The following is a 14,918-nucleotide window of genomic DNA, read 5'->3' on the forward strand; positions in this document are numbered from 1 at the left end:
GTGTGGGGCTTGGGGGGGAACTTGCAGGTGCTGGTGTTCCCATGCATCCCATGGGCAGCACGGTAGCACAAGTGATTAGCACTGTGGCTTCACAGCGCCAGGGTCCCAGGTTCGATTCCCTGCTGGGTCACTGTGCGGAGTCTGCACGTTCTCCCCATATCTGCGTGGGTTTCCTCCGGGTTCTCCGGTTTCCTCCCACAGTCCAAAGACGTGCAGGTTAGGTGAATGGACCACGATAAATTGCCCTTAGTGACCAAAAAAGGTTAGGAGGGGTTATTGGGTCATGGGGATAGGGTGGAAGTGAGGGCTTAACTGGTTCGGTGCAGACACGATGGGCCGAATGGCCTCCTTCTGCACTGTAAGTTCTATGTTCTATCTGCTGCCCTTGTCCTTTGAGATAGTAGAGATTGCATGTGTGGAAGGTGCTGCCTAAGGAACCTGGTGAGTTCCTGCAGTGCATGTTGTAGCTGGTGCACACAGCTGTCATTGTATATCGGTGGTGGAGGGAATGGATGGGGTGCCAATCCAATGGACTGGTTTGTCCTGGGTGGCGTGAGGTTTTGGGCGATGTTGGAGCTGCACTCATCCAGGCGAGTGAGGAGTATTCGATTGCGCTCCAGACTTGTGCCTTGTCGATGCTGAACAGGCTTTGGGGAGTCAGGAGGTGAGCTATTGAATTCCTAGTCTCTGACCTGCCCTTGTAACCACAGTATTGATATGGCTAGCCCAATTCAGTTTCTGGTCAATAGTAACCCCCCAGGAAGTTGCCAGGGGGGAATTCAGTGACAGTAATGCCATTGAATGTAAAGGATAAATGGTTGAATTCTCTTGTTGGAGATGGTCATTGCCTGGCACTTGGTGGTGGTGTTGGATTTTACTTGCTACTCATCAGCCCAAGCTTGGATATTGTCCAGATCTTGCTGCATGTGGGAAAGGATTGCATCAGATCTGAGGAATGATAACGAACATTGTGCAGTCATCTGCAAACAACCCCACTTCCAACATTTGATGAAGGGAAAGTCATTGATGAAGCAGCTGAAGATGGTTGGGCCTCGGACACTACCCTGGGGAACTCCTGCAGTGATGTCCTGGACCTGAGATGATTGACCTCCAATCACCACAACCATCTTCCTCTGTACCAGGTATGACTCCATTAACTGAAAGCTGGAAACTTCAGCGCTTTGAACAATAATAATCCTATTGTTCCCCCCAATGATTTGCCATAACTGTTCCAAAATGTATGTAACTGAGTGCAAAGAGAAAGAAAATCTCTAAGTTATTCTTCAAAATTCCACCCTATTCCCAGCACCTAGTTATGAACAGAAATCAGCCTTCTGGAATGTATCTGAAATCAATTTCAGGAAAATTGTCCAGTGATTTTTAATCGGACTTACACGGGGCTGGATTCTCCGTCAACGGGATCCTCCGCTTCATTGGCAATGCACTCACACCCGCGGATTTCCCAATGGCATGGGGGTGCCCACAATGGGAAACCCCACTGGCCAGCTGATGGGACGGAGGATCCCGCTGCCTGCGGGGGCGCGCCGCTCTGGAAAACGGGTGCGGCGGGATGGAGAATCCTCCCCACGGTTTCTCACCCCTCCCAGGAACCGCATCGTTTCAGCTGGGCTGCGGAGTGCGTGTATTGTGGTGAACAGTGAAACACAGTTGTGTGGGCCAGGCTGGATGGAACAGAGTGTTTTCTGTTCACGTCTGACACGGTTTCGGTGTGAATAGGGTGGGAATGTGGAGCTAAGGTGGACCATCAGATGCAATTGTATTGAAAAGTGGAGCAGGCGTAAGGGACCTCATTGCCTATTGTTGCTTCTATTTTGAATGTTCTTATGCTCCAGAATGCTGCTCTAGGTCTTGCACTAATACGAGTTTCTAGAACTCTACTTGACACCAACAGTCTGAAATTTGCCATTGGATGTACAATTTGGGGTAACTCCTAAGTCCTCGGCCATGTGGAGGTAACGTTTTCCGGTCCGGATGCAGAGTGGGAAAGGTGACTTGGCACGAGAAAGGACCTTGAAGGTGCACTCTTCCAGGAAAAGTTTGCATTAGGAATTCATGCTACTACACCTTGGCACTATACTTACATTCGTAACCACAGAAAAGATGGCTATGCCATTCAGAATCTGATGCCATATCCCTATACTGTGGGCCTTTGCTGCCATGGGTCTTCTGAACTGTGTGACAAATTTCCAGGCATCCACGCGGACCTCTACGATGTTGTTCATCAGAGCAAGAACAGGTGCCAGAGGGAACGAGGCCACAAAGAGAGTGACAAATCCAAACTGGATGACTGCAACGCAAGATATCAGACAACATAACTGAAACCCTTCCAAATCATCAGCGTCTTCAATCACTTACTGTACACAAAGGAGAAATGGCTTCCAATTTTGAAGCAGGAGAAAAAAACAGGAACCCAGAAACCGTCTTCATTTACACAATTTACAATAATTAAAATGGGAGTGGCGAGTATAATCTGGAAAGAGTTCCATCAAATTAGCATTTTAATTGCTTTTGATAAAATTGGAGCCAACAAAATGGCTGCCAAGCCCAAATAAATTCCCATCTCCAATGTTCACTTTGGGGTATTATATTTTATTTCCTCCTCTTTGTCGTCCATTTTTTTTCTTTAACACTTTCTATCATATTTACTTTTCAAATCAATCCAACCTCCCATTTTTGTTCTGAGGCCTTTCTATCTTAACTTTTCTTTCTGAATACTCCATTAGTTGTCTGCCAGCTGGTTTGGGTCAGTCGGTACCTTGTCCATTGGGAACAGCCGGTGTACAGGTTTCCCGGTGGCGAGGGGTGCTGTCAATGGGAAATCCCGTTGGGAATGGCGGGGACGGTCGATCCCGTTGGCGGGCCGCCTCCACCACCGAGAAACACACGGTTGGTAAATCCCGCACACAGTGTCCAACATTAGATGCCATTCTGTGATTGGACATTTTCTAAATAATCCTCAGTGTGTCCAGACTTACGCTGACAACAAAATAAAGATTCTCAGTCAGGCTCCACCGTGGTGCTTTTGGGTATACTGGATGCTACATGCATTAATACACAGAGGCCTGATCTTTGCAGACAGAAAGAACATGTACACACATTGCGCCTGTTTCAGCTACACAAAATAAGTGACATCCATTTGCTGGTTCATTCCTCATGGCAGTGCCTTGATCAATCAGAGTCAAACTGCCTGGTTTAAATTTCAAACAATGCTTGGCAGTTAACACTCAGTCATCATCAATGGGAGTATTCTCCATGGCAACGTCTCTACCAATCAGAGCCCACTTGCCAACCAATCAGCTTTCTCATCTCATACAGCATAATTGTTGTTTTTTATCTTTTCATTTGGTAGTCTTGTGAATTGTCCTGATGAGTGCAAAGTGAAAAGCTTCAACAAAATATCTCTCTTTTTTTCAGCAATATACTTTCCACTTCTACCATTTCTGCCGAGTATCATGGGTAGGAAAGCATACGGCCTGTGACTGTAAGTGCAGCGAAGTAAACCACTAATTGGTCAGGCAGGATTTGAAGATGTTTACATGGGGGTATCTCAGTTCAATTTGAAGCATGTTTTCAATAGGCTTCTTGCTCAAAGGACACAACAGGAAACAGGAAACAAATCAAATTGAACAGAGGAAATCCTACTCTTTCAGATTCTTCAGCTGAACACTGGGCTAGATTCTCCGTCCCACAATGCTGGCAACACGGATCGTGATCGGGTGGAGAATCGAGCGTCCGGCCAATATTGAGGCTCGCGCCAGGCGCTGGAATTACCGCTATGCTCCGGCCCCCCGCTGACAGCAGGATCGGAGTTCACGCCCGCGCGAAGATGCTTAGCAGACCCCACACCAGTGTCTCCGGGCCCTCGCGATTCTCTGGTCCTCTGAGATGTGAATCATGAGGCCGCGGACCAAGACTGGAAGAGTCCTTTTGTTAGGGGTCTCTGGGGGTGGGGGGGTCCCTTCATTTCAGGGGTATCTGGGGAGGTCAACCTTTTGTTAGGGGATCTCTGGGGGGTTCCATTTAGTTAAGGAGTTTTTGTGTGAGTTCCTTTATTTCGGTGGTCTCTGTGGGGGGTCTCTTTAGTTAGAGGGTTTCAGGGGGAGTTCCCCTATCCAGGGGGTCCCTGAGGGCGGGGGGATGTGGGTTGGGTCGCCCCATGTTTGAGGGAAGAGGGGGTGGATCCAGAAAACCCAGGGGTGGGGGGCTGATCCGTGATCTGGGGAGGAGGAGGTATGGGGGGCGGGGGGACGATGACACTGCGTTGCGATGCGTGTGTGCTGGGGGGGGGCGGCCGCGGTGCCTCGCTAGCGGGCTACCCGCTCAAAATGAGGGTGCGACAGGGGGATTCCCTCGGGATTCCCTCGTATTCCTCGCCATGCATAAATTTGGAATTGCTTCCTGATCCAATTCGACTCCAGTGGGACAACATAGGGCGCGATTCTCTGCTCCCGCGCCGGTTGGGAGAATCGCCTGGCGCACCATTTTTCCCCACGTCGCCGGTCCGACGCCCTCCCGCGATTCATCCAAGCGGCGAAAACGGCCCCGTCGAGTTCTGCACGGCGCAGGCCGGAGAATCGCCCGGGACACCCAAAATGGCGATTCTCCGCTACACCCGCTATTCTCCGGCCCGGATGGGCCGAGTGGCCTGCCCAAAACGACGGCTTCCCGCTGACGCCATCCACACCTGGTCGCTGCCGGCGGAAACAGCGCGGGATCGCTGGGGGGGGCGGCCTGTGGGGGAGCGAGGGGGGTTCTTTCACCGGGGTAGGACTCAAAAGGGGTCTGGCCCGCGATCGGTGCCCACCGATCGGCGGGCCGGCCTCTCTGAAGGAGGACCTCCTTTCCTCCGCTGCCCGCAAGATTCATCTGACATCTTCTTGTGGGGCGGCCTTGGAGAGGACGGCAACCGCGCATGCGCAGGTGACGCCAGTTATGCCAGTTACGCGGCGCCGGCCGCGTCATTTAAGCGGTGCCGCCCGGCGCGCGCTGACGACGCTGCTTTCGCAACACGCCCCCCCGAGTTTCTCGCGGCCCCGATCCTAGCCCATTTTCGGGCCCTGAGTCGGGCGAGATCGGGGCCGTTTCGCGCCGTCGTGAACCTCGACGCCATTCAAGACGGCGTGGGCACTTAGTCGCGGGCGCGGAGAATCGCGCCACTATTAACTCATGATATCTAGTCTTCAGTTTAAAATATATGGGTCTATGGTGGCATTGCAAAAGCTAGAACCTGCCAAACTACAGGACCCGGGACGCATACCAAGATATCCCTTCTCTAATCAACCCTTTATCAGGAGGTGGGGCAAATGGAAAACAAGAAGTTCTGCGAAGCATCCCGGAAGCATTCCAATAGCCAGTAAGAAAGCAGCATTGGAAAAACCTTTAGAATAAATCCCTTGTCTGCTTCATGCAGGGAGATTGAAGGGTGTCAAAAATACAAAACTATTTTATCGAAATGTGGGAGCTGAGCTAGCGTGGAATTGGGTGACCCTACCTTGTGAAAGAAAGGCCTTTGTGACAGGAGCTGGAACTGAGCGATGGACCCAGAAAATGTACAGGTCAGTTCTGGATCAGGAACACTGCTCCCCTGGTTATCGACCGAGCAAAGGTGATGTTAATCAGTTGTTTCACTCACCCATTTCCAGATATTCATAGAAGAGGCCAAACTGGCCCATGTCTTGCAAGTCATGATCCTGTTCCCAGCGGGAATACAGCCTCTCCGGGTGATGCCTGGCGTTCCGACTCACCCACCAGTTTTTCATCCAGCTGCAGAAATAGGAATGAAAAAGGTAATTGTCTCTTGTGCTGAGAGTTCTCTGGTTCCTGTGTTAGGAAAGCGACAGTACCAGGGCAGGTATAAGGTGCTTAAGAAGGCGTATGGGATACATAAGAACAAGGAGCAGGAGTAGGCCATCTGGCCCCTCGAGCCTGCTCCACCATTCAATGAGATCATGGCTGATCTTTTGTGGACTCAGCTCCACTTTCCGGCACAAACTCCATAACCCTTAATCCCTTTATTCTTCAAAAAACTATCTAGCTTTATCTTAAAACCATTTAATGAAGGAGCCTCTACTGCTTCACTGCGCAAGGAATTCCATAGATTCACAACCCTTTGGGTGAAGAAGTTCCTCCTAAACTCAGTCCTAAATCTACTTCCCCTTATTTTGAGGCTATGCCCCCTAGTTCTGCTTTCACCCACCAGTGGAAACAACCTGCCCGCATCTATCCTATCTATTCCCTTCATAATTTTATATGTTTCTAGAAGATCCCCCCTCATCCTTCTAAATTCCAACGAGTACAGTCCCAGTCTGCTCAACCTCTCCACGTAATCCAACCCATTCATAGAACATCGAACATTACAGCGCAGTACAGGCCCTTCGGCCCTCGATGTTGCGCCGACCTGTGAAACCACTCTAAAGCCCATCTACACTATTCCCTTATCGTCCATATGTCTATCCAATGACCATTTGAATGCCCTTAGTGTTGGCGAGTCCACTACTGTTGCAGGCAGGGCATTCCACGCCCTTACTACTCTCTGAGTAAAGAACCTACCTCTGACATCTGTCTTATATCTATCTCCCCTCAATTTAAAGCTATGTCCCCTCGTGCTAGACATCACCATCTGAGGAAAAAGGTTCTCACTGTCCACCCTATCCAATCTTCTGATCATCTTGTACGCCTCAATTAAGTCACCTCTTAACCTTCTTCTAACGAAAACAGCCTCAAGTCCCTCAGCCTTTCCTCATAAGATCTTCCCTCCATGCCAGGCAACATTCTGGTAAATCTCCTCTGCACCCTTTCCAATGCTTCCACATCCTTCCTATAATGCAGCGACCAGAATTGCACGCAATACTCCAAATGCGGCCGCACCAGAGTTTTGTACAGCTGCAACATGACCTCATGGTTCCGAAACTCAATCCCTCATTCAGCTCTGGGATTAACCTCGTGAATATCCTCTGCACACCCTCCAGCGCCAGTACGTCCTTTCTCAAGTAAGGAGACCAAAGCTGAACACATTACTCCAGGTGTGGCCTCACTATCACCTTATACAATTGCAGCATAACCTCCCTAGTCTTAAACTCCATCCCTCTAGCAATGAAGGACAAAACTCCATTTGCCTTCTTAATCACCTGTTGCACCTGTAAACCAACTTTTTGCGACTCAGGCATTAGCACACCCAGGTCTCTCTGCACAGCAGCATGTTTTAATATTTTATCATTTTAAATAATAATCCCTTTTGCTGTTATTCCTACCAAAATGGATAACCTCACATTTGTCAACATTGTATTCCATCTGCCGGGCGCTAGCCCATTCATTTAACCTATCCAAATCCCTCTGCAGACTTCCGGTATCCTCTGCACTTTTTGCTTTACCACTCATCTTAGTGTCATCTGCAATCTTGGACACATTGCACTTGGTCCCCAACTCCAAATCATCTATGTAAAATGTGTACAATTGTGGGCCCAACACTGATCCCTGAGGGACACCACTAGCTACTGATTGCCAACCAGAAAAACACCCATTAATCCCCACTCTTTGCTTTCTATTAATTAACCAATCCTCTTTCCATGCTACTACTTTACCCTTAATGCCATGCATCTTTATCTTATGCAGCACCCTTTTGTGTGGCACCTTGTCAAAAGCTTTCTGGAAATCCAGATATACTACATCTATTGGCTCCCTATTATCTACCGCACTGGTAATGTCCTCAAAAAATTCCACTAAATTAGTTAGGCACGACCTGCCCTTTATGACCCCATGCTGCGTCTGCCCAATGGGACAATTTCCATCCAGATGCCTCGCTATTTCTTCCTTGATGATAGATTCCAGCATCTGCCCTACTACCAAAGTTAAGCTAACTGGCCTATAATTACCCGCTTTCTGCCTACCTCCTTTTTTAAACAGTGGTGTCACGTTTTCTAATTTCCAATCCGCTGGGATGACCCCAGAGTCAAGTGAAGTTTGGTAAATTATCACCAGTGCATTTGCAATTTCCTTAGCCATCTGTTTTAGCACTCAGGGATGCATTCCATCAGGGCCAGGATACTTGTCTACCTATAGCCCCATTAGCTTGCCCATCACTACCTCCTTAGTGATAACAATTATCTCAAGGTCCTCACCTGTCATAGCCTCATTTCCATCAGTCACTGGCATGTTATTTGTGTCTTCCACTGTGAAGACCGACCCAAAAAACCTGTTCAGTTCCTCAGCCATTTCCTCATCTCCCATTATTAAATCTCCCTTCTCATCCTCTAAAGGACCAATATTTACCTTAGCCACTCTTTTTTGTTTTTTATACTTGTCGAAACTTTTACTATCAGTTTTTATATTCTGAGCAAGTTTACTCTCATAATCTATCTTACTCTTCTTTATAGCTTTTTTAGTAGCTTTCTGTTGCCCCCTAAAGATTTCTCAGTCCTCTAGTCTCCCACTAATCTTTGCCACTTTGTATGCTTTTTCCTTCAATTTGATACTCTCCCTTACTTCCTCAGATATCCAAGGTCGATTTTCCCTCTTTCTACCGTCCTTCCTTTTTGTTGGTATAAACATTTGCTGAGCACTGTGAAAAATCGCTTGGAAGGTTCTCCACTGTTCCTCAACAGTTTCACCATAAAGTCTACCTTAGCTACCTCTTCTCTCATCCCATTGTAATCTCCTTTGTTTAAGCACAAAACACTAGTGCTTGATTTTACCTTCTCACCCTCCATCTGTATTTTAAATTCCACCATATTGCGATCGCTCCTTCCGAGAGGATCCCTAACTATGAGATCATTAATCAATCCTGTCTCATTACACTGGACCAGATCTAGGACCGCTTGTTCCCTCGTAGGTTCCATTACATACTGTTCTAGGAAACTATCGTGGATACATTCTATAAACTCCTCCTCAAGGCTGCCTTGACCGATCTGGTTAAACCAATCAACATGTAGATTAAAATCCCCCATGATAACTGCTGTACCATTTCTACATGCATCCGTTATTTCTTTGTTTATTGCCTGCCCCACCATAATGTTACTATTTGGTGGCCTATAGACTACTCCTATCAGTGACTTTTTCACCTTACTATTCCTGATTTCCACCCAAATGGATTCAACCTTATCCTCCATAGCACCGATGTCACCCCTTACTATTGCCCAGATGTCATCCTTAAATAACAGAGCTACACCACCTCCCTCACCATCCACTCTGTCCTTCTGTATAGTTTGATACCCTCAGATATTTAACTCCCAGTCGTGACCATCCTTTAACCATGTTTCAGTAATGGCCACTAAATCATAGTCATTCACGATGATTTGCGCCATCAACTCATTTACCTTATTCCGAATACTACGAGCATTCAGGTAAAGTACACTTATGTTGGGTTTTATACCTCTGTTTTGAATCTTAACACCTTGATCAGTAACCTCTCCTAAGTTATATTTCCTCTTAACCTTTCTCCTAATTTTCCTTGTCGTTGAACCCATATCTTCATGTAACAACCTGCTGTGTCGCTTTCCATTTATGTTTTTACTTCCCGTTTTATTCCTTTTAGTATTACTGGGCCTATTCACTGAGCTCCTCTCAGTCACTGTACCTTGTACTGTCGCTCTTTTTGATTTTTGACGATGGCTTCTCTGCCTTACACTTACTCCCTTTCTGCCTTTTGTTTCTGTCCCTGTTTTAGTACCTTCTGACTTCCTGCATCGGTTCCCACCCCCCTGCCATATTAGTTTAAACACTCCCCAACTGCTCTAGCAAATAGCCCCCCTCGGACATCAGTTCCAGTCCTGCCCAGGTGTAACCCGTCCAGTTTGTACAGGTCCCACCTCCCCCAGAACCGGTCCCAGTGCCCCAGGAATCTGAAACCCTCCCCCTGACACCATCCCTTCAGCCACGTATTCATCCTATATATCCTGTCATTTCTACTCTGACTCGCACGTGGCACGGGTACTAATCCTGAGATCACTACCTTCGAGGTTTGATTTCTCAACTTCCTTCTTATCTCCCTGTATTCTGCTTTTAGGACCTCATCCCTTTTATTACCCATGTCGTTTGTACCGATGTGTACCACGACCACTGGCTGTTCACCCTCCCCCTCCAGAATGTCTTGTACCCGCTCCGAGACATCCTTGACCCTAGCACCAGGGAGGCAACATATCATCCTGGAGTCTCGTTTGCGGCCACAGAAACGCCTGTCTATTCCCTTTACAACTGAACCCCCTATAACTATTGCACTGTCACACTTATCACCCTCCCTCTGCAGCAGAACCAACCGTGGTGCCACGAGTTTGGCTGTTGCTGCTTTCCCCTGAGAGGCCATTCCTCTCAACAGTATCCAAAGCGGTATATCTGTTCTGCAAGGGAATGGCCACAGGAGATTCCTGCACTACCTGCCTCGCTCTCTTGCTCTGTCTGGTGGTCACCCATTCTCTTCCTACCTGCAGAGTCTGAGCCTGCGGTGTGACCACCTCTCTATACGTGCTATCCACGATGCTCTTCGACTCGCGGATGCTCCACAGTATCTCCAGCCGCCGCTCCAGCTCTGAAACCCGAGCTTCCAGGAGCTGTAACCGGAGACACTTCCTGCACACATGCTGCACACAGTCTGGGGACTGGAACTGGCCCCAGCCTGCCACATGGAGCAAGAGGAGCAGACCACGCCTTGGAGCAGTCCTGCCTTGCCCATATCAGTCGTCGCATAGAATATAAGAGCGGGGAGGTTCTGATGGAGCTGTATAAAACGCTCGCTAAGCCCCAGCTGGAGTACTGCGTGCAGTTCTGGTCGCCACACTATAGGAAGGATTTGATTGCACTGGAGGGGGTGCAGAGAAGATTCACCAGGATGTTGCCTGGGTTGGAGCGTTTCAGCTTTGAAGAGAGGGTGGTTAGGCTGGAGTTGTTCTCCTTGGAGCAGAGAAGGCTGAGGGGGTGGCGGCGCCTGATCGAGGTCTATAAAATTATGGAGGACGTAGATAGGGTAGATTATAAGACCCTCTTAGTAGAGGGGTTAATAACCAGGGGGAATAGACTTAAGGTTTTAGGCAGGTGATTTTGAGGGGATTTGAGGAGGAGGTTTTTCACTCAGAGGGTGGGAATCTGGAACTCGTTGCCCGATGGGGTGATCGGGGCAGGAACCCTCACAACTTTTAAGAAGTATTTAGATGAGCACTTGTGACGCCATTGCATACAAGGGTACAGAGTAAGTGCTGGAAAATGGGATTATTAGTTTGATGCTTGATAGCTAGTACAGACTGAATGGACTGAAGGGCCTCTTTTGTGCTGTAAAACTCGATTACTGCCAAGTGTCTGGAGTGTTCGGTCCCATCTCAGAGGAGAGTTGCGAGGATGCCACCGTCATTCTCACAGCACAGCTGTCACCACCACCCTCCACCAGCGCAGATACACTCACCTCGGTGAGAATTGTTCGTGGTCAGGCTTCTGGGGCACAATCTGGTGAGCACCACACTGCTGCTGATGTACATCAGGAGGGGGCAGGAACCCCCGGGCCAGACAGCAGTCGGGGGGCTGCTGGATCCCAGGACCCAGCTGGGTCCCAGCCTGATGCTGAGCCTGTGGAAGAGGTTTACCCTGGGCTGATGGACATGTTAGGGGGAGCGGCCGGGACATTCAGGGGGAGATGTCAGCATCACTCCAGCAGATTCAAAGCCACTTGGAGGAGTCCCAGAGGCTCCGGGTGTAGGAGATGCCGCCGGGAATGTGTGGCACCGAGGCCAACACTGCTCGGGTGGCGACCGCAGTGGAGAGCCTGGTGCACGACATCGGCACCATTGGTGAAGGTTTCCAACTGCGTGACGCCTTGCTGGGTGAAGTCACCCAACACCAGGCTGACCTTGATGAGGTTCTGTGGGACATGTCCCGCTCTCAGATGGGAATGGCCGAGGTGTTGCGGAGCTTGTCCCAGTCGCAGCCGGGCATTGTGGAGGTGCTGCAGAGCTTGTCCCAGTCACTGAGGAGCATCGCCGAGGACGTCGACACGATGGTGCAGACCATGGGGAACCGCCATGGCTGGCACAGCCAGGTGATGCAGGGGCAGTCGGGGCTCGAACCAGTGGCCCCTCCGTCCCAAGGTGAACCCTAAGGCCCTATGGGAACCAACCAGGAAGGGGTGGGTGGGGCACTGAGTGTGGATGGTGGCCATCAGCTCCCCCAGGTTCCTCCACTCTGATGAGGCCACGTCTCATAGTCAGCACCCGCGACAGGGTGGCACGGTTGTGCATGTGCTGCCGACAAGTGGGGCGGGCCCACTGGCCCCAGAGGACGCCCATCAGGGGCATCGAAGGCAACGGGACAAGGTAAGCAGCTGGCTGCCTCCATCTCTGATGTGCATGCTGGGGACACACCGAGATGCAGTGGTAGAGCTAGGAGGACAAAGCACGTTGAGGATCACGGAGGGACCCGGGGAAGGGGGTTCAGGGTGTGGGGGTGGGGGGGGGTGGGGAGGGGGCAGCACCATTGGAAGGGTGGGGAGTTGTCAAACACAAGAAACATCTTTGCGCCACCTTCTTTCACAATGCGGGCTGATGTGATTTATTGTCACAAGTATCGAAGTACAGTGAAAAGTACTTTATCTGCGGCCAAGGGAACGTATGTACATAGTAGACAAAAGAGTATTCGACAGAGTACTTTGACAAATGGTACATCGACAAACAGTGATTGGTTACAGTGCGAAACAAGGGCCAAACAAAGCAAATACATCAGCAAGAGCAGCATAGGGCGTCGTGAATAGTATTCTTACAGGGAATTATATATGAAGTGAAAAAAAGTTTTAGTAAGTCAGAAGGGTGATAAGAGATAAAAGAAAAGGGTCTGAGTCGCCATGCTCTGGCGCCATCTTGGTCAATTGGCCCATCTCTCCTGGCATCCCCCCCTCCCCATGGCACCTACCCACCCTTTGGCTGTGGATATGTCCCCAGAGCTGTGTCCCATCCCCTGGGTGTTCGGATGTTGGCTGTTATGTGAGGTGTTGCCTCCCGCAGTGTCCCGGCATCAAGGTGTGATTGGGATGCGAGGCAATGATTCCCACATGCTACATGACCCACCCACCCATAGGAATCCACTTGGGTTGTGTGAAGTTCTCACTTAACCATGATTACCAATTCCCTATTAGTGATAGCTTTCAGCCGCGTGGCCAGAGGCCTCGGCAGTCGGTGGGCGTTATGGGTGGTCAGTGGGGTCGATAGGTGGGGACAAGGGTTGCCCCAGGACCGGGTACACACAATCCAGCGGTTGGCATGGTGCTGCTGCAAGCGTATGCCCCCCCCAGCGCACCTCCCCACCCTCCCATGGCGGTCCACCCCCTGTCAAGGGTCCCCCACCCCCTACTTGAACACCGGGTGGCAAGCCCAGCACCCCCGGGCTCTTTGCCTTTGAGCAAAGATGGCTACTCACCTCCTCGGCTCCCCACAGAAGCCCTTCCGCCAGGTTCACGTTTTTCAAAAGGCGTACCAATCGGCGCCAGAGTGACCACTTGGTGAAGAGGCGGCTGAATGACGGGAGGCCGCTGGATATGGGGTGGCTCCCGTTAATTGTATTGGGCTTAAGTGGTAATAATTGGTTTCTCGCCTTGCTACGACGAGATCCCGATTTTGCCTACGGGAGGGGGCCGATTGCATCGCAAACTGTTTGGCGCCTGTTGTCGTTTTTGACCTCTCCCGCTGTTTACCGGCTTTGTTTCGCTTGAGCGAGAGCGTAACGAGGCCGGAGAACCGCGCCTTCTATCTTGGGGTCTGTGGATGCTTCGCCGACGAGTATATTGAAGACTGAGATTGATCGAGTTTTGAGAACACAGGGAATAAAGGGATATCGAGAGGGGAGGTGCAGCTGAGATAGAAGATTAGCCACAATCTTATTCAGTGGAAGGGCTGAAAGGCTTTTCCCTGTTCCTAATTAGGTTCTTATGCAGTCTTAATCCAGATGTGCCCACAGGTTTAAGAAATATAAGTTATTTAATAGCATTATGGGGCAGCACGGTGGTGCAGTGGTTAGCACTGCTGCCTCACGACGCCGAGGTCCCAGGTTCGATCCCGGCTCTGGGTCACTGTCCGTGTGGAGTTTGCACATTCTCCCCGTGTTTGCGTGGGTTTCGCCCCCACAGCCCAAAGATGTGCAGGTTAGGTGGATTGGCCACGCTAAATTGCCCTTTAATTGGAAAACATGAATTGGATTCTCTAAATTTATTTTAAAAAATTTAATAGCATTATTATAAGATATATTGACAACAGTTGTACAGGGAGAAGAGTTCACCATTGAACAGTGCCATTTTAGCCAACACATTTCTGTACATGAAAAGCAACAATTGAGAAATGTACTTACGGCCAGAGTGACTCCTGTATATTGCCCCAGATTTGCTTCCCAGCCATAATAATGGTAAGCTGCGTGGTCAGTTCAATGAGACAGCCACCTGGATCACACTGTGAGAATTGGAGCACAGAGCAGTCAATTGCAACAATGCTAAAACATCTGTTTGACATCTGCAATCGCTCAAAGGTGCATTTGGAATGTCTCTTCACTCGCATCAGTGAAACGGTGGTTTACGGCAGCGAAACACGAATGGGTGCCACTGTGAACGATTCACCCACGGTCGGACATCAAGGTAGCCCCTCAGTGCACGGAATAGTGGACAGCCAAGCTTCCCAAGATGCTTGCGGCCACCATGACTTACTGTGTGGGATGGGGGACAGCCAAGAGGTGACCCTTATGACTTCTATCCGGGGTCTGCCATATGGGAGCTCTCGGGTCGCAGGTTTCTGGGACAACTCCCACCCCGGGGCTTGACAACAAAAATCAAGGCTGACGCTGACAGTGCAGCACTGCGGGAGTGCCGCACTGTCAGAGGTTCCACCTTTCGGATGAAATGTGAGTCAGAGGCGCCATCTGTTTTCTCGGCTGGCTGGCACTAT

General features: G+C 49.8%; 1 protein-coding gene across 10 annotated transcripts in view; it reads right to left on the minus strand.

Annotated features, from left to right (window-relative positions):
* ano5a (anoctamin 5a) overlaps positions 1-14,918 on the minus strand; it is a 240,772-nt gene that overhangs the window by 14,284 nt on the left and 211,570 nt on the right. For all 10 annotated transcript variants that reach the window (XM_072466684.1, XM_072466682.1, XM_072466680.1 and 7 more), the window contains 3 exons: positions 14,332-14,429; positions 5,654-5,784; positions 2,103-2,308 (listed from right to left, as the gene is read on the minus strand). In XM_072466684.1, coding sequence (XP_072322785.1) covers positions 2,103-2,308; positions 5,654-5,784; positions 14,332-14,429 — 435 coding nt within the window. The remainder of the gene's footprint in view (positions 1-2,102; positions 2,309-5,653; positions 5,785-14,331; positions 14,430-14,918) is intronic.

The sequence above is a fragment of the Scyliorhinus torazame genome, chromosome 10, assembly GCF_047496885.1.
Source record: "Scyliorhinus torazame isolate Kashiwa2021f chromosome 10, sScyTor2.1, whole genome shotgun sequence".
In the NCBI taxonomy this organism is placed as follows: Eukaryota; Metazoa; Chordata; class Chondrichthyes; order Carcharhiniformes; family Scyliorhinidae; genus Scyliorhinus; species Scyliorhinus torazame.